Here is a 20,441-nt window from a genome sequence, read left to right as displayed (position 1 = left end):
GCAGACACAGAGCCAGGGTTTACAGGAAGTCGGCTTCCAGCGTCTGCAGGTGCAGTTGGAGGAGTCCAACTGACTGCAGGAGCAGGAGACTGACGTCAATGCGTGGTATCCAGACACAACACTGAATGGGTGGTGACTGCAGTGGGAACCTTATGTGAAAAAGTCACAATCATAGGTGAAGATGTCCAACGCTTGGGGCACATTTGCAGGAGATGGCTGAGGCTCGGGCAGGGAAGCCCAGTCGCAGGCAGCCATGTATTGGTCCACATGGACATTGCTGCGACGCTCTAGAGCTTGATCCAATCACAAAGGGTCATGGCTGAGGGCGGTAAGAGGGCCAGGCGCTGACTGACCTGGGTCAGGCACAGAGGGATTTGGCATGGTTCCAGCGGGACGTGGCACAGTGCAAGAGATGCATGATGAAGGCAGTGAAGGACATGTCTCACTCGCTAATGGACATTTCCCATTCTTCGTGCTTAATGGCTGCGGGCATTGAGACTCTGATTCAGACGAGTGTGGGTCTCCAGGACAGGCAGCGGCATGTGATGGTGGAGCTTCCGGAGCTTACTCTGGCCTCGCCTCTGTCCCATGGGGTAGTCTGGGGCAATCGAGCACCCCAAGAGAGGGAAGTGATGGGGCATGTGCCGGTGAATTCCACAGGGGAGCTGCTGGAATACAGTGCTTCAGAATCCCCTCCACTGGCGCATCTGATGGGCAGCAGGCAGAACTGTGTGGCACCTTGTCACCTTTGACACCCGAATGTTGGCTGGGCCCATCCAGATCCAGGCCCTTCGGAATACGCCACCAAAGACGACTCCGGTCAGGTGGTGAGATATGCAGCTGGCCGATTCCATGTCTAATGTTCTGTCTGGGGTCACACCTAGAAGGAGCAGAAGGCCACGTAAGGTAAAGTTAATAACATTAAAACTGGCATGGGTTCCACACATGGGTTAGAGGTAGGGGTCAAGGCGCAAAACTGTAAGCAGGCACGATTAAGCACCTTTCCACCAAATCTGCGGCCTGCTTAGTTGCGGTTTCCCATGACCGGTATAACACACCCCCCCCCCCCCCCAAATGAGCCGAGCCTTGTTGGGGGTAGCAGCTCGGACACAAGCCCTCCGCCGGAGCTCGAATCAGATGATGACACAGATTTCCCTTCATGGCTGTATCCAACACCCACCATCATCCCAGAGACACTCGCCTCGGTTGGCCACTTTAGTGAAGAGCTTTTGGGACACTCTGGTGCGAACCACACAACTGATCCAGTACAGTAGGTGGAGTTGAAACACCCAAAGGGGCATACGGTCGGAGGGCAGACCTACCCCAGGAACTAGCTGCCGTCCTGACGGGTTTCGGGCTTCTGGAATGGACTGTCCCATCTGTAGTGGAGAGGCAGTCGCAGAACCAAGGACTACATGTGGGGTTGTCGACGAGAATCCAGTACCTGCAGCTGCAGTTCGAGGAGTTCAACCGCGTGCAGCAGCAGGAGGTGGTGCCGACAATGCGTACCACCCAAGCCAACATCACGGTTGGCGTCTGCATTGGGAACGAAGTTTGTGACTATGGATCGGCATGTCTAAGGTCTGAGGCATTCTGTGCAGGTGCTGGCCAAGGCGCAGGACAGGGCTGCTGTCTCACAGGCAATCATGCGCCAGAGCCACCTGGACATTGCAACGGCGCTTTTGAACGTGGCCCAGTCACAGCAGGCCATGGCTGTGAACGTCGGCGGCATTGCCCTACTGCTGGCTGGCGTGGGGCAGACACAGGGAGGTGGCCCACGTCCCAGAGGGAGATGGCGCAGTCACTGGCTTATGCGACACAAACCCAGAAAATGGTGGCACAGTTGCAGAGTAATGTGGCAAAATCCCAGACTGAGATGGTCCACTTCCCGTGCCCCATGTCCGCGAGCGTGCAGACCCTGTCCGAGACCAGAGTGGGCATCCAGGACTGGCAATGGCAGGTGGCGGGGGAGCCTCCAAGGATAGCTCTGCTTGTACCTCTATCCCATGGAGTAGTTTGCGGGCTATCAGGAGCCCCGAGGGAGGAGGGCGTGATGGGGCCTGTGCTGATGACTCACGCAGGGGTGGTGCCGGAACGCCACAGCACCTCGTCTCCTTCCCCCACCCCCACCCCACCCCTGTCCCTCGTGCATCTGGTGGTCAGAGCAGAGCGGCACGCCACCCGAGCAGCAGATGGGCCCATCCAGACCCAGTTTCCTCAGAAAACGCTCACCAACGAGGAGGCAGGGCAGGAATCGCAGCAGGCCACCTACCCTCCTGCTGTATCATCTGGGGAACCACCTAGACGTAGCATTAGGGCCCATAAGGCCAGAAAGGTAGACACCAGTTAAGTTGGCATGGGTGCATTGCACCATTTTGTTATAGAGGCTAGGGCACAAATCTGTAAATAATTGGTCGCATTAAACACCTGTTACCATTGTTGTAACCTTCCTCGGTTCTCTGTTTGATGGGTGTGAGGAGTGGGCTGGTCTGGATAAGCCAGAGTGGGTGTGGGATTGGGCGGACGCCACCGATAGGACCGTGCGATGGAATGGCCAGCTCACACGCAGAGTTCACCCAGATGGACAACCAAGTGCTACCATGGGTAGGAATCAGACATTGGCATACGATGCGGAGCACCAGAGCTCATCACAGAGCGGGTTATCATCATCCTCCATCCCATGGACCAGACCAGCTGTACTGCCAACCCAGGGCCCACACCCACAGGATCTCGAACATGTCAGGAATATTTGTGTGTGCCAGGAAGAAGGTGTCATGCACACAGCATGGGTATTGGGCACAGAAGTGAATGATGTGTAGCGGATGGTCACATATCAGCTGCACATTCATCGGGTGGTACTCCTTTCGGTATGTGTAGAGTGGCCTGTCATCTGCAGGTGCCCATAGGCGGACATGCATGTCAATCACCCCCTAGATCCGGGGCATCCCGGAGATGATGATGAACACCGAAGCCCGGGCAGCCTGGTGTGCTCGGTCCACATTGAAATGGATGTATTGAGGGCATAAAGGGCCTCTGTGACGGAGCAGATGCACCTGTGTGCTGAGGTATAAGATCTCGGACAGGTCCCCATTCGGTGCCTGGATGTAGCCCGTCGTGTAACCGTTAAGGGCGACTGTTACCTAGACAGTCACCAGTAACGGGTGTCCGCCACCATATCCCTGAAGTGCCATGTGTGCCATCATTTGGCAGATGTATTGTACTGCTTAGCCGGAGTCTGCAATGGCATGCCCGATCCGGCAGGTCCGAGAATGACAGGCGCTGCTGGACCATATGAGGCCGCATGCCTTGGCACCACCTCCTCCTCAGCCTGTTGGTCGGTTCACTCCCATCCCAGGCGGCTGCCAGGAGGTGTGGTTGGGTTGGGTGGGGTGGGGCGGGGGGGGGGGGGGGGGGGGAAGAGGTGGGGGGTGGGAGAGGTGTGGTTGGGTCACCCCGGAAACTTGGCCTGTTTCCCCCCCCCCCCCCGGTCATCCTTCCTCCTCCTCTCCCGTCATCCTTCCTCCTCTTCTCCCGTCATCCATCCTCCTCCTCCCCCGTCAGCCTTCCTCCTCCTCCCCGTCAGCCTTCCTCCTCCTCCCCCGTTAGCCTTCCTCCTCCTCCCCCGACAGCCTTCCTCCTCCTCCCCCGTCAGCCTTCCTCCTCCTCCCCCGTCAGCCTTCCTCCTCCTCCCCGTCATCCTTCCTCCTCCTCCCCGTCAGCCTTCCTCCTCCTCCCCCGTCAGCCTTCCTCCTCCTCCCCCGTCAGCCTTCCTCCTCCTCCCCCGTCAGCCTTCCTCCTCCTCCCCCGTCAGCCTTCCTCCTCCTCCCCCGTCAGCCTTCCTCCTCCTCCCCCGTCAGCCTTCCTCCTCCTCCCCCGTCAGCCTTCCTCCTCCTCCCCCGTCAGCCTTCCTCCTCCTCCCCCGTCAGCCTTCCTCCTCCTCCCCCGTCAGCCTTCCTCCTCCTCCCCCGTCAGCTTTCCTCCTCCTCCCCCGTCAGCCTTCCTCCTCCTCCCCCGTCATCCTTCCTCCTCCTCCCCCGTCATCCTTCCTCCTCCTCCCCGTCATCCTTCCTCCTCCTCCCCCGTCATCCTTCCTCCTCCTCCCCCGTCATCCTTCCTCCTCCTCCCCCGTCATCCTTCCTCCTCCCCTCCCCCGTCATCCTTCCTCCTCCCCCCCCCCCGTCAGCCTCCCCCCCCCCCCCCCCGTCAACCTTCCTCCTCCCCCCCCGTCAGCCTTCCTCCTCCTCCCCCATCAGCCTTCCTCCTCCTCCCCCGTCAGCCTTCCTCCTCCTCCCCCGTCAGCCCAGCCAGTATCCGGCTCTCTAGCCCACATTCACTCTATCTGTTCTACCTCTTCTCTCTCCTTCATTTGCACTGTTTGTTTCAATCTGATTGATTTTACTGTTTGTTATGGTTAAAGTCACCCGAAGAAGTGCCCTAGTTTGGTAAAAATGACGTACGAGTGGTGTGTAAACACGCATATGAATGGAAATTTTATGTTGCTATCATCGTCTGAGAACTTGTTTAAAATTTCTGTATTACATTGCTTAATAAAGATTTAAATTACCCAATAGAGAGATGATAAACATTTTCAATTTTCCATCCCCCCACCCCGCCGCAGAGTTTGGAAATGTTGTATGCAAGGCTTATTGCTGGACACGATGGCCGCTCAGATGTACATGCTCTTAAGAGTGATGTGGAAAAGGACCTCTTCAAAATTCACTCCTATCAGGCAGAATCAGTATGTGCATTATTTACAAAATAATTTTCTGCCATTTTGAGTTATTTTATGTAGGAATTGTCACCGTATTCGTTCCTGGGGGCGTTTAGCAGGGCTTACAGAAATGATTGGTAGCTTCTTTGGAAGTAATATCAAACAAGCAGTTATGGTCCCTGATCAGTCTAGGGTGCTCTAAGCTATGAAAAGAATATGGTGGTGCAGTTGCAATGTGCCTGAAAACCGTTCAACATGAGAGTTAGGCTGGCAGTGTTCTCGTGGTGTCATGACGCAACTACTCTTGCAACAGTCATTGGTAACCAACAACATTTGCGGCTAATGATCAGTCTCAAGACGGCACCAAGCCCCTCTTGGACTGCCTTACTTGTCACTCATTCATTTAGTTCCTTTGAACAGGTCAGCATCAAAGATTTCTGGTGGAATATCTGCTGGGGAAATAACCGGAGCTTGAGGCAACGAATATCTCCTCAAAATGTATGACAAAGCAGATGCTGGAAATCTGAAAGAAAGATAAAAATCTGGAAATAGTCAGCAGGTGCTTAGCGAGAATCAGAGTTAACATTTCAAGTTATTGACCTTTCTCAGAACACGTTCCTGAATTAATATTAGCAGCGACGGGCCTTTAACTAGGCTTTCGTCAATCGCTTAAGGGCTTGGATTGGTGACAGGACAGGAAGAAAATCCACAGAACAGGAAGGACATACATGGGTCTTCCAACCTTCAACTTGATCGGGGCAGAATTGGGAAGGTGGTGGGGTGCCCAACTGTAAACCTCCCACCTGATTAATTGTGCCCTGCAACCAAACCCATCCCCAAGGGTGGCACAACATTCTACCCAGTATTATTGTGGTCAATATTCTAATTTTGTTCATGCAATCTATTGATTTTTCTCTCTCCGTTGTTAGGCTGTGGCTCAGTGTGATCACAAGAATGCAGTGACTTATATCCAACGCTGTAAAGATATGCTACTCAGAATGCCCAAAGAGGTTTGTTAATGTGTTTAACATTTATGTACTGGTTATGGTCACTGTCAAATGTCATTTTTGCGCTGCTGAATTTCCAGTGGAGCTTGGATTGAGTTTAGCAAGCCTCAGGATTTATGTTTGATTCAATATTGAGGTATCGTTATCACCAACACAAAACCAAACACATCTGAAATGAAATAATTCAGAAAATTCTAATGTCGTCAGGAGGCAACATATTCTGTTTGCTAAGTTCACTTTGGGATATTGAACCCAAAGCTAATATGTGTTTCTTGGAATAGTGATATGTGTCTTAAGCAGACGTCTTTACAGATAATAACCGATATATACTGGAGTTACTGATCCTTCTGTACGTACACCTAACATCAATCTGTCAAAGCACGAATAAGAGACCACACTTTGCAAATACCTAATAAGTATGAAGGAAAGTTGCTACTATAACATCCAATGGTCTTGCAAACTGGCCAATGTGACAGCGATTAACAGAAAACATCCTATTTATCTCATGAAAGAAGTAGGCCATTTGACCCATTGTATCTTTGAGGGTTGGAGAAGAACTATCCAGTTTAATCACCTTTTCCAGCTCTTTGTAAGTTACAGCACTCAAGTGCTTATCTGAGTACTTCTACTGGGGTTTCTGCATTTGCCACCCATTAAGGCAATGAGTTCCGACTCCTAGCGCCATCTGGATGAAAAGATTTCTCTTCAACTCCTTTTGAACCCTTATACCGCTTACTTTAAATCTAGTTCTCTGGTTATTGATCTCTCTGTCTCTGGCCTTCATTTGATACAATTTTTGTTCCAGCATTAATCCCTTTCTAAACAGTCGTTCCTAGATAATACGGAAATTATTGTGAAGTGAGTTCTCCAGATGGCTTTATGCAGTAATGCATCACATGCTGTGGTCCTTAACTTTACAAACTTAAGTGGCCCATGTGCAAATCCTAAAATTACGTGGAGTGGTACAGTTGACCTTGATGTCTCTTGGATGTAGAGGTGACAAATTTCCTAGAGTCCCTGCTTTTGATCATTATTCAGCAGTCTTTGATGGAAGATTGTGTTTGCTGGAGGGTGCACTCCATGCACAATTTCAGTGCCGAAAATGGATTTGATTTATTGTCATGTGAACCGAGGTACAGTGAAAAGTATTGTTCTGCATACATTCCAGGCAGTTCATTCCTTAATGAAAAAACATGGGACATATATAAATACATGGGCATAAGGGGTACTACTCAGTAGAGAAGATGTGTGAAGAGATCAGTTCAGTCCATAAGAGGGTCATTCAGGAATCTGGCAACAGTGGGAAAGAAGCTGTTTTTGAACCTGTTAGCGCGTGTTCTCAGACTTTTGTATCTCCTGCCTGATGGAAGAAGTTGGAAGAGAGAATAACCCAAGTGGGAGGGGTCTTTGATGCAGCCAGATTGCATGCGTTCTCTGGTGCATCTGTAAAAATTGGTAAGAGTCAATGTGGACATGCTGAATTTCCTTTGTTTCCTGAGGAAGTATAGACACTGTTATGTTTTCTTAGTCGTAGCATCATCGTGGGTGGACCAAGTTACATTGTCGGTGATGTGCACACCTAAGAATTTGAAGCTGTCAATCATCTCCACCTTGGAACCATTGATGCAGGCAGTGGTGTGTCCAATACTTTACTTCCTGAATTTAATGACCAACTCCTTAGTTTTGCTGACGTTGAGGGAGCGATTGTCACGATACCACGAGGTTCTCTAGCTTCCTCCTGTATTCTGACTCATCGTTGTTTGAGATTTGACCGACTACGGTTGTGTCATCAGCAAATTTGTAAATGGATTTGGAGCCAATTTTTGCCATAGAGTTGTGTGTGTATATAGGGAGTATAGTAGGGGGCTAAGTATGCAGTCTTGCGGGGCCACGGTATTGAGGACTATCGTGGAGGAGGTGTTTATGCTTACTGGTTGTGATCTATGGTTGAGGAAGTCGGTTTTGGCGTTTTGATACGAGCTTGGCTGGGATTATGGTGTTGATGGCGGAGCTGTAGTCAATGAATAGGAGTTTTTTTGTTGAGATGCTCAAGGGATGAGTGTAGGGCCAGGGAAATGGCATCTACTATGGACCGGTTGTACAGTAGTCCCCCTTTATAACGCGGGTGTTGGGGTCCAAGACAGCCACCCGCGTTGTAACCGAGCCGCGGATATCCATGATGGGGGTTTTAAATTTATTTAAAAATCTATGCATGCGCTTCCCATTGTGAGTGTACGGGGGGGCGGGGGGAGAGGTCAGACCCCCGTAGACTCACAATGGGAAGCGCTAGCATAGATTTTTAAATAAATTTAAAACCCCCATCGTGGATCCAATTAAAATTTCAGCGGCCGGCTCACTTTGACCCGGAGAAGGAAGCTGCTCTCACTGAAATCAGCCGGCCGCTGAAATTGACACTGCCCGCTGCTCTCTCCCTCCAATCCAACTTTTAAGTTTTAATGTTTCTGATTGGAGGGAGAGAGCAGCCGGCAGTGTCAATTTCTTTTTTTTCCTCCGGCTTGCTCCCTCTCCCCCCACATCCTCCAACTAGACCCCTCTCCCCCCACACCCTCCGACTTGCCCCCTCTCCCCCCCAACACCCTCCTGCTCGCCCCCTCTCCCACCCTCCGGCTCGCCCCCTCTCTCCCCCCACACCCTCCGGCTCGCCCCCTCTCCCCCCACACCCTCCGGCTCGCCCCCTCTCCCCCCACATCCTCCGGCTCGCCCCTCTCCCCCCACATCCTCCGGCTCGCCCCCTCTCCCCCCACATCCTCCAACTAGACCCCTCTCCCCCCCACACACTCCGGCTCGCCCCTCTCCCCCCCCCCCCCCCACACCCTCCGGCTCGCCCCCTCTCCCCCCCCCCCCACACCCTCCGGCTCGCCCCCTCTCCCCCCCACACCCTCCGGCTCGCCCCCTCTCCCCCCCAACACCCTCTGGCTCGCCCCCTCTCCCCCCCCCCCACCCTCCGGCTCGCCCCCTCTCCCCCCCACCCTCCGCTCGCCCCCTCTCCCCCCACATCCTCCGCTCGCCCCCTCTCCCCCCACATCCTCCGGCTCGCCCCCTCTCCCCCCACATCCTCCGGCTCGCCCCTTCTCCCCCACATCCTCCAACTAGACCCCTCTCCCCCTCACACCCTCCGGCTCGCCCCTCTCCCCCCCCCCCCCCCTCACCCTCCGGCTCGCACCCTCTCCCCCCCACACCCTCGCCCCCTCTCCCTCCACACCCTCCGGCTCGCCCCCTCTCCCCCCACACCCTCCTGCTCTCCCCCACAGCGTCCAGCTCGCCCCCTCTCCCCCCACACCCTCCGGCTCGCCCCCTCTCCCCCCTAACACCCTCCGGCTCGCCCCCTCTCCCCCCACATCCTCCGGCACGCCCCCTCTCCCCCCACATCCTCCGGCTCGCCCCCTCTCCCCCCACATCCTCCAACTAGACCTCTCTCCCCCTCACACCCTCCGGCTCGCCCCCTCTTTCCCCCCCCCCCCCCACCCTCCGGCTCGCACCCTCTCCCCCCCCCACACCCTCCGGCTCACCCCCTCTCCCTCCACACCCTCCGGCTCGCCCCCTCTCCCCCCACATCCTCCGGCTCGCCCCCTCTCCCCCCACATCCTCCGGCTCGCCCCCTCTCCCCCCACATCCTCCAACTAGACCCCTCTCCCCCCCACACACTCCGGCTCGCCCCCTCTCCCCCCCCCCCCCCCACACACCCTCCGGCTCGCCCCCTCCCCCCCCCCCCACACCCTCCGGCTCGCCCCCTCTCCCCCCCACACCCTCCGGCTCGCCCCCTCTCCCCCCCAACACCCTCTGGCTCGCCCCCTCTCCCCCCCCCCACCCTCCGGCTCGCCCCCTCTCCCCCCCACCCTCCGGCTCGCCCCCTCTCCCCCCACATCCTCCGGCTCGCCCCCTCTCCCCCCACATCCTCCGGCTCGCCCCCTCTCCCCCCACATCCTCCGGCTCGCCCCTTCTCCCCCCACATCCTCCAACTAGACCCCTCTCCCCCTCACACCCTCCGGCTCGCCCCCTCTCCCCCCCCCCCCCCCCCTCACCCTCCGGCTCGCACCCTCTCCCCCCCCACACCCTCCGGCTCGCCCCCTCTCCCTCCACACCCTCCGGCTCGCCCCCTCTCCCCCCACACCCTCCTGCTCTCCCCCACAGCGTCCAGCTCGCCCCCTCTCCCCCCACACCCTCCGGCTCGCCCCCCTCTCCCCCCTAACACCCTCCGGCTCGCCCCCTCTCCCCCCCCCACCCTCCGGCTCGCCCCCTCTCCCCCCCCACCCTCCGCTCGCCCCCTCTCCCCCCCACATCCTCCGGCTCGCCCCCTCTCCCCCCACATCCTCCGGCACGCCCCCTCTCCCCCCACATCCTCCGGCTCGCCCCCTCTCCCCCCACATCCTCCAACTAGACCTCTCTCCCCCTCACACCCTCCGGCTCGCCCCCTCTTTCCCCCCCCCCCCACCCTCCGGCTCGCACCCTCTTCCCCCCCCCACACCCTCCGGCTCACCCCCTCTCCCTCCACACCCTCCGGCTCGCCCCCTCTCCCCCCACACCCTCCTGCTCTCCCCCACAGCGTCCAGCTCGCCCCCTGTCCCCCCACACCCTCCGGCTCACCCCCTCTCCCCCCCCACCCCCTCCGCTCGCGCCCCCCCCCCTCTCTCCTCCCCCGTCCCCCAACACCCGCAGGGCCCCCCTCTCTCCCCCAACACCCGCAGGGCCCTCCTCTCTCCCCCAACACCCGCAGGTCCACCCTCTCTCCCCCACACACCACAGGGGGTCTCCCCACACACCCACAAGTGGGGTCTCCCCCACACCCGCTCCCCCCCACACCCGCCCCCCCACCTCTCCCCCCCCAACACCCGCAGGGCCCCCCTCTCTCCCCCACACCCCCATGGTGGTCTCCCCCACACCCACAGGGGGGTCCTCCCCCACACCCGCCCCCCTCCTCTCCCCCCCCCAACACCCCTCCCCCCGCCGCTGCACCCCCCCCCCCAACACCCCGCCCCCCCCCCAACACCCGCAGGGCCCTCCTATCCTCCCCCACACCCGCCCCCCTCCTCTCCCCCCCAACACCCGCCCCCCCTTCTCTCCCCCCCCCACAACACCCGCCCCCTTCCTCTCCCCCCCCCCCCCAACACCCGCAGGGCCCCCCTCTCTCCCCCAACACCCGCAGGTCCACCCTCTCTCCCCCACACCCCCAGGGGGTGCTCCCCCACACCCACAGGGGGTCTCCCCACACCCCGCCCCCCTCCTCTTCCGCCCCCCCCAACACCGCCCCCCCCTCACACCCGCCCCCCCTCTTCTCCCCCCCCCCAACACCCGCCCCCACCTCTTCTCCCCCCCCCCCAACACCCCCCCCCCTCTTCTCCCTCCCCAACACCCCGCCCCCCCCAACACCCGCAAGGCCCCACTCCTCTCCCCCAACACCCGCAGGGCCCTCCTCTCTCCCCCACACCCGCCCCCCTCCTCTCCCCCCCCCAACATCCGCCCCCCTCCTCTCCCCCCCCCAACATCCGCCCCCCTCCTCTCCCCCCCCAACACCCTCAGGGCCCCCCTCTCATCCCCCAACACCCGCAGGGCCCCCCTCTCTCCCCCCAACACCCTCAGGTCCACCCTCTCTCCCCCACAACCCCCAGGGGGGTCCGCCCCCACACCCACAGGGGGGTCTCCCCACACCCGCCCCCCCCAACACCTGCCCCCCTCCTCTCCCCCCCAACACCCCCCCCCCCTCTTCTTCTCCCCCCCCAACACCCGCCCCCCCCTCTTCTCCCCCCCAACACCCGCCCCCCCTCTTCTCCCCCCCCAACACCCGCCCCCCCTCTTCTCCCCTCCCCCCCCAACACCCGCCCCCCTTCTTCTCCCCCCCCCCCCCAACACCGCCTCCCCCCCTCGGCAGTGTCATTTCAACGGCCGTCTGATTGTTTTCAGTGAGAGAGCAGCTTCCCTCTCTGGATCAAAGTGAGCCGGCCGCTGAAATTGACACTTGCCGGCTGCTCTCTCCCTCCAATCCAACTTTTAAGTTTAATGTTTCTGATTGGAGGGAGAGAGCAGCCGGCAGTGTCAATTTCAGCGGCCGCTCACTTTGATCCAGAGAGGGAAGCTGCTCTATCACTGAAACAATCAGCCGGCCGCTGAAATTGACACAACTGACAGTTGGGGTCCATTAGCCCCCCCCGCGGTATATCGCGAACCGCGGTATTGCGGAGCGCGGTATAACGGGGACTACTGTAGCAGTATGCGAATTGCAGTGGATCAAGGCATTCTGGGAGTATGAAGTTGATGTGTCCTCATGAGCAACCTTTTCAACCACTTCATATGTTAATGTCAAGGCTACCAGACTGTACTCGTTGAGGCACATTGCCTGGTTCTTCTTTGGCACCGGTATGATGGTGGTCTTGAAGCAGGTGGGAACCTCTGAACGGAGTAGGAGATGTTTAAGATGTCCACGAACACAGCTAGCAGTTGGTTCGCGCAGGATCTGAATGCACAACCGGGGACCCATTAAGACCCGTTACTTTACGAGAGATGATTTTCAAGAAGGCCGATCTGACTTGGAAGCTATGGCAGTGGGTATAGGTGTGTCAGGTGATGCAGGGGCAGTTGACAATGGTTTGATGATTTTCTGCTTGAACCGAGCGTAGAATGCTTTGAGTTCATCCGGGATGGGTGTGCTGCTGCTGGAGATTCTATTCTGCTTTGCTTTGTAGCCAATTATGTTGTTTAAGCCTTGCCATAACCGGCGAGAGTTGGTGCTGTTAGTCTGTGACTCCAGCTTAGTCTGGTATTGTCTTTTGACATCCCTGATCGCCTTGCGGAGGTTATACCTGGATTACTTTTATAAGTCAGGATTGCCTGTTTTGAATGCCTTAGGCCTGGCCTTCAGTAGGGCGTGAATCTCCAGATTAAACCATGGTATCCGGTTACGTACTACCTTCTTACACACTTGCTGATGAACCCTGTGACGGTGGTGGCATTCTTGTTTCGGATGGCCGCTGAGTTCTTGAACATGGACTAGTCCACTGACTCCAAGAATTTGTGTAGGTGCTGTTTTGTTGCTTTAGACTAGCATTGCACGACCTTCCTAACTGGATTTTCCCATAACTTTCTGCTTGTATGCCGGGAGAAGGAGCACCGTCTTAAGGTCTGATTTTCTGAAGTGCGGTTGGGGGATGGATTGGGAGGCGTCTTTGATGTTTGTGTAGAAGTGGTTGAGCTGTAGCTGCACCTTGTGGGACAGGAGATGTGTTGATGGAATTTTGGCAGTACACTCTTGAGGTTGGCCTTGTTGAAGTCTCCAGCCACGATGAACAAGGGCTCCGGGTATTCTGCTTCACTGTTATTCATAGCGGTGTACAATTCAACAAGCGCCTCTGTCACTTCTGCCTGGGGTAGGATGTAGACCACTGTGATAATAGCAGAAGTGAACTCACATGGAGGGTAGTATGGGCAGCACTTCACGGTCAGATATTCTAGGTCCGGGGAGCAGTAGTCCGCCAGGGTTGCCATGTTCGAGCATCAGGCGGAGTTAATGAGGAGGCAAATCGCTCCACCCTTCGCCTAGCCCAATGATGCTGTTAGGTCCATCTGGTGTATTGAGAAGCCGCCAGGTTGTATGGCACAGTCTGGTGAGGCATGGTTGAACCATGTCTCTATGAAACAGAGCACGCGGGAGTCTCTTACTTCCCTCTGAGAGGTACGTCTAGTGTTAAGCTTGTCCAACTTGTTTACGATTGCTTGGACGGTTGCCAGGAGTATGCTGGGGAGAGGAGACTTGAAACCGCGTTGAATGAGTCTAACCTTTTTTCAAATTTAGAGTACCCAATTCGTTTTTTCCAATTAAGGGGCAATTTAGCGTAGCAATCCACCTGCCCTGCACATCTTTGGGTTGTGGGGGTGAAACCCACGCAAACAAGGGAGAATGTGCAAACTCCACAGTGACCCAGAGCCGGGATTGAAACTGGAACCTCGGCACCGTGAGGCAGCTGTGCTAATCACTGCGCCACCGTGCTGCCCTGATTGAGTCTCACCTGCAGACGACAGCATTTACCTCAGTTTCTGGATGGTCCCGGGATCGAATGGGAGAAGTTTGACCTTGTGGAAGGTAAGTTGTTGCGTCTGGCGGGGCTCTGGGGGCTGGTTGCGATTTCAGGATCTGGTCTGGCAGTGTCCTGGGAGCTGGTTGCGATTTTGGGGCCACCGAGGCCGGGGGGCATGTTCGTGATCCAGTCGGGCCCCAGGTTTCCGCGAGAACGGGTCTACCTTGCGCTGGGTTTGGTTCTTAATGTGGGTCTCTGCCGTTTGGGGGTTTTAGTTCGGCTTTCAATTGCTGGCCTGTGATGTCATAGCCAGTATCATCGCTGGCAACTGCCTGCCTGCATCATTGATGGCACAGATTATCAAGGACAGAAAAAGAACGCAACACTTTACTCCCGTCCACTCTCTAGTCTATTAGCCGTTCCCTCCTGCCTCCACTTGATGCCTCCCTCCACTGCTCCCTCCTGCTTTCCGATCACCTTTCGCTCTCTTTGTCACTTCCTCCTGCTGCTGGCTACCCTCTGCTAGTGCTGTCTGTCTTCCTTCACCATTCCCATCACAACTACCCCTACTCTATTCGCTGTTTTCCTCACTACCTTTGTTGCTTTCCTTCATTGCCTCTACCATTCATTCCACTTCTGCTTTTCTTCACTTCTTCCTCCTACCTCAGTTGCCTACCTCTCTTTGCTGCTCCCTCCTACTCGAGCAGCAAAGAGAATGGCGAAGAGAGAAGGAAGCATTGGAGCAAATAGCGGGGAGGGAGTGAGCAAGAAGTGCCGGAGCAGGGAGCCGGCGATTTTGGAAAGTACATGGTAAGCAAGACACAATAATAACATTGGGCAGGAAAAACCACACTTGCACGAGTGGAGAAAGTGGGATACCAGATTGATTCACTAGTTCAGGAGCAAGAGCTCAGTGGAAGAAGGAAGCAGAAGTAAGGGAAAATATCAATGGACTGGTCAGATTAAATGAAAATTTCAATTTAATCTGGAAGTGTGAGGTAGCACATTTGGTGAGGCTCACAAAACAACATTCATGTGAATGTCCATTAAATGGTAAGATACTGAGAAGTGTAGAGGAACATTGGGACCTTGAGATTGCATGGCTACGGATCCCTAAAGATAGTAGGAAAGGTAGGTAAAGTGTTAAGACATATGGGATATTTTAGTTTATTAACAGGCATTAAATATAACTGCACGGGCTAGTCTAGAATTGACCAGAGTGGGACATTTTGGGAAGTGCGTGGTGAACCCGCAAAAGCTTCCAATTGTGGAAGAAATAGTGTATATGCTGAAGGACAAAGTGAGACCCGGGTTAGTGTTCCAATTCAGTGGCAGGAATTAATGTTAGTGACTAGTCTGTATGTGACAATATTAGGTATGGACGCACTGAACTTCACAGTTAAAAGAGTCCATAATGACAAGATTCTGATGTCATAAGTGATGATTTGGGCAAATTACTAAACATTGCTGACACAGTGATACTTGTGGAATATAATTATGTCTTAGTCCAGCAGTGGGGAGAAAACAACATTTTATGAAATTAGGAACAGTGCAAGAAACTGTATTTGCATGTAAAGAACCCACATCGAACTGATATCTGTGATGAATGGTGCATGATGAAATCATTAGGGATACTGTACCACAGTGGTTAGCACAATTGCTTTACAGTTTCAGGGTCCCAGGTTCGATTCCCGGCTTGGGTCACTGTCTGCGGAGTGCAGAGTCTCCCCGTGTCTGCGTGGGTTTCCTCCGGGCGCTGCGGTTTCCTCTGACAGTCCAAAGATATGCAGGTCAGGTGGATTGGCCATGCTACATTGCTCTTAGTGTCCAAAAGGTGGGTGGGATTATTGGGTTACGGGAGTAGAGTAGAGGTGTGGGCTTGGGTATGGTGCTCTTTCCAAGGGCCGGTACAGACTTGATGGGCCGAATGGCCTCCTCCTGCACTGTTAATTCTATCATTCTAATAGAATGCTGTGGCTGCGGCCAAGCAAGTGTGGGGATCCATGATCTAGTGATAGAGGAGTTATTTGCTACCTGGGTGACAGTAGTCAGGGTGATGGATCCTGTTCTCTGTAGCCACTTGCAGTCATATTTATATGCATCTTGCAGTTGGAGGTGAACATAGAATAGGAGGGGGAGGATCCAATTAGGAACCAACAGTATAGGTAGAGCTACTTGTTTTTTTGAAAAGCAAGCAACATGGAATAATAAGACTTATAAGAGTTAGGAACAGTAAATGGCAATTCAGCATTCCGAGTCTGCTCCACATTTAATTAGAACATGGCAGGGGCAGCATGGTGGCACAGTGGTTAGCACTGCTGCCTCATGGCGCCGAAGATCCAAGTTCTCCCCGTGTTCACGTCGGTTTCGCCCCCACAACCCAAAACGTGTAGGTGAATTCCCCTTATTCTTCAATATGTCCTCTGGTCCTACACTCTCCCATGAGTGAAAGCATCCTCAAAGTTTATTCTCTCTAATCCCTCAGGAATCTTGGGCAGGGTTCACTGTCGGCGATGCCAAAATTGCAAAACGCGATTGGACGAAGAATAGCCTCTGATCCCAAATTAGCAGTAGGTGCCAGTTTGAGGCCAAATCAGGATGCACCCCAAAATTGGCATCGCTCACCACGCGCCATTTAAGTGCCATTGGCATACTGTTCTCCGTGGCCTCTGCGATTCATCGCCGCCGATGGCCGAGTTCGCGACGGTGCGGTTCACTTGTGGTCTCGGTGGTCGGGAACCCAGAGTGGCGGCTGCGGACTGTGTTCAGCGCTGCCACCGTCGGTTGGCCGGGGGGGGGGGGGGGGGGCTTCTGTCAGGGCTGGGGGGACTGGTGGTGAGTGGCCAGTGGATCAATATTTGGAAGGCCTGGTTCACGCACGGCTGGCGCAGTGTTTCACGGCGCGTCCGTTGCAAGTCGTCGCCGTGCGCATGCGCGACCACAGACCCGGCCATTCTCCAGTGTTTGTATCGTGGGAGCCGGGAGTTTTATGCGGCGCGGCTGCCAATCCCTCACCGGTCACAGGATCAGTGTGGGTTCGCCGCCGATTCTTCCATCATAAAACGCCACTGTTCCCATGCTGGCGTCGGCACTTAGCCTACAAAACAGTGAATCCGGCCCTTATGTTTTAATCAGTTCACTCCCAAGGAGTGCAAAACCAAACCTGTTTAATCTTTCCTCGTATGGCAGTCCCTCCATACCTGGAACATCCTAGTACACCTTTGTATTGCCTCCACTGAAATGGCTTTTCTTAAATAAGGGGATTTAAACTGCACAATATTCTTTTTTTGAAATACCTGTAGTCAACTTTTTTCATTTTACACATGATATAAAGGCAAGACAACGCAACCAATCCGAATAACAAACCCCCCCCCCCCCCCATCCACGTACCACACCCAAACCCTAGCCCCACCCCTCCAAAAGCACCTTACCCGCTCCCCTTACCCCCACCCACCATTCAGTAACACAATGTTCTAAATGTAGCCTCGCGATTACAATTGCAGCAATACCTTTTTACTTTTATACTCCAGCTGCCTTGAAACAAGACGCATTCCATTTGCCTTCCCTATTACCTCATACAGCTGTATACTATGTGGAGAATTAAGGAAAATTATCATTAAAAAATGAAATTGGGATAAAATAGAGAAAAGGATTGCTAAGTACATCTATGTGAAGGGATGTTTTTAAGTACAAATTAGCATTCCAGTGGGAAAAACTAGTGTTCACCTATGTAATCCGGGGGTGAGGGGAGACAATAGTTCAGAAGAGGTGTCTTCACAGTGGCAAGGTAAAGGAATTGGTACTTACATGCTAAAAGCTGGGTCCACAGAGTGGGCCATATCAAGGAGAAACAATGATGTATCAATAGCATAGTATCTGGAGAAAAGGACACAGTAGAGGCAGCAACCTTCACAGCTATTCCCAGCTGCAGGAGACAGTCTTGCACGAACATAGAACAGTACAGCACAGAACAGGCCCTTCGGCCCTCGATGTTGTGCCGAGCAATGATCACCCTACTCAAACCCACGTATCCACCCTATACCCATAACCCAACAACCCCCCCTTAACCTTACTCTTTAGGACACTACGGGCAATTTAGCATGGCCAATCCACCTAACCCGCACATCTTTGGACTGTGGGAGGAAACCGGAGCACCCGGAGGAAACCCACGCACACACGGGGAGGACGTGCAGACTCCACACAGACAGTGACCCCAGCCGGGAATTGAACCTGGGACCCTGAGCTGTGAAGCATTTATGCTAACCACCATGCTACCGTGCTGCCCCAAAGGCAAGTTACTGCTAAAGGTCTGCTGTTCAAAATCCAAAACTGGAATATTATTCCTTCACTGAAATTGAAGGCAGCTTTCCCAATATGGGCAAATAACCTATGCTTAGTAACTACCTGCTGGATTTAGCTCATAGATGTATACAATATTGGATGTTGTTTGGGGAAGAGGGACGTCTCAGAGTTGAGGAAATGTAAGTAGTTGGGAACAAAGGAGTAACTTGATGAGATACTGTAGGTGTGTAGCCATCAGTGTAGTTAAGTATTCTTTATAAATTTAGAGTACCCAGTTATTTTTTATTGTTTCCAATTAAGGGGCAATTTAGTGTGGCCAATCCACCTAACCCGCACATCTTTGGGTTGTGGGGGTGAAACCCACGCAGACATGGGGAGAATGTGCAAACTCCACACGGACAGTGACCCAGGGCCAGGATTCGAACCCTCAGTGCCGCAGTCCTAGTGCTATCCACTGCGCCGCATGCCATCCTCAGTGTAGTTAAGTTGTAACGTATGGTAGCTCGTGTGTTTTTCTTTTAAGTTAATAAAGATTCTTTATTATCTGATCACAAAACAACTGGATTGTTCCTCCCTGGTTTGAATATCTTTTCTCAGTGTACCAAATTGAAAATATATACCACAATCAATGTTCCAAGTTGCCCTTCTGGGTTTGGGATACCTTCGCATTAAGAACGCAAGAATGAGAAGCAGGAGTAGGCCACCAAGCGCTTCACGCCTGTCCCGCCATTCAAATTGATCATGGGTGATCTAGGCTGGCATCCGTTCCTTTTCTGTGTCATGATGTGGAGATGCCGGCTTTGGACTGGGGTGAGCACAATAAGAAGTCTTACAACACCAGGTTAAAGTCCAACATGTTCGTTTCATAGAACATAGAACATAGAACACTACAGCGCAGTACGGGCCCTTCGGCCCTCGATGTTGCGCCGACCTGTGAAACCATCTGAAGCCTATCTGACCTACACTACTCCATTTTCATCCATATGTCTATCCAGTGACCACTCAATGCCCTTAAAGTTGGCGAGTCTACTACTGTTGCAGGCAGGGCGTTCCACACCCCTACTACTCTCTGAGTAAAGAAACTGCCTCTGACACCTGTCCTATATCTATCACCCCTCAATTTAAAGCTATGTCCCCTCGTGTTGGTCATCACCATCTGAGGAAAAAGACTCTCACTGTCCACCCTATCTAACCCTCTGACTATCTTATATGTCTCTATTAAGTCACCTCTCAGCCTTCTCCTCTCTATCGAAAACAACCTCAAGTCCCTGAGCCTTTCCTCGTAAGACCTTCCCTCCATACCAGGCAACATCCTAGTAAATCTCCTCTGAACCCTTTCCAAAGCTTCCACATCCTTCCTATAATGTGGTGACCAGAACTGCACGCAGTACTCCAGGTGCGGCCGCACCAGAGTTATGTACAGCTGCAGCATGACCTTGTGGCTCCGAAACTCAATCCCCCTGCTAATAAAGGCTAGCACACCATACACCTTCTTAACAGCCCTATTAACCTGGGTGGCAACTTTCAGGGATTTATGTACCTGGATGCCGAGATCTCTCTGTTCATCTACACTACCAAGAATCTTGCCATTAGCCCAGTACTCTGCATTCCTGTTACTCCTTCAAAAGTGAACCACCTCTCACTTTTCCGCATTAAACTCCATCTGCCACCTCTCAGCCCAGCTCTGCAGCTTATCTATGTCCCTCTGTATCCTATAACATCCTTCAGCACTATCCACAACTCCACCGACCTTCGTGTCATCTGCAAATTTACTAACCCATCCTTCTACACCCTCTTCCAGGTCATTTATAAAAATGACAAACAGCAGTGGCCCCAAAACAGATCCTTGCGGTACACCACTAGTAACTGAACTCCAGGATGAACATTTGCCATCAACCACCACCCTCTGTCTTCTTTCAGCTAGCCAATTACTGATCCAAACCGCTAAATCACCTTCAATCCCATACTTCCTTATTTTCTGCAATAGCCTACCGTGGGGAACCTTATCAAACGCCTTACTGAAATCCATATACACCACATCAACCGCTTTACCCTGATCCACCTGTTTGGTCACCGTCTCAAAAAACTCAATAAGGTTTGTGAGGCATGACCTACTCTTCACAAAACCGTGTTGACTATCGCTAATCAACTTGTTCTTTTCAAGATGATTATAAACCCTATCTCTTATAACCTTTTCCAACATTTTACCCACAACCGAAGTAAGGCTCACAGGTCTATAATTACCAGGGATGTCTCTACTCCCCTTCTTGAACAAGGGGACAACATTTGCTATCCTCCAGTCTTCCGGCACTATTCCTGTCGACAAAGACGACATAAAGATCAAGGACAAAGGCTCTGCAATCTCCTCCCTGGCTTCCCAGAGAATCCTAGGAT

General features: G+C 53.8%; 1 protein-coding gene across 1 annotated transcript in view; it reads left to right on the top strand.

Moving 5' to 3' along the window:
- tex11 (testis expressed 11) overlaps positions 1-20,441 on the top strand; it is a 304,551-nt gene that overhangs the window by 77,385 nt on the left and 206,725 nt on the right. Inside the window, 2 exon segments of the mRNA XM_038775694.1 lie at positions 4,619-4,738; positions 5,641-5,721. Of these exon segments, the coding sequence (XP_038631622.1) occupies positions 4,619-4,738; positions 5,641-5,721 (201 nt within the window).

This window comes from Scyliorhinus canicula, chromosome 17 (assembly GCF_902713615.1).
Source record: "Scyliorhinus canicula chromosome 17, sScyCan1.1, whole genome shotgun sequence".
NCBI lineage: Eukaryota > Metazoa > Chordata > Chondrichthyes > Carcharhiniformes > Scyliorhinidae > Scyliorhinus > Scyliorhinus canicula.
This window is presented reverse-complemented; position numbering and strand designations above follow the sequence as displayed.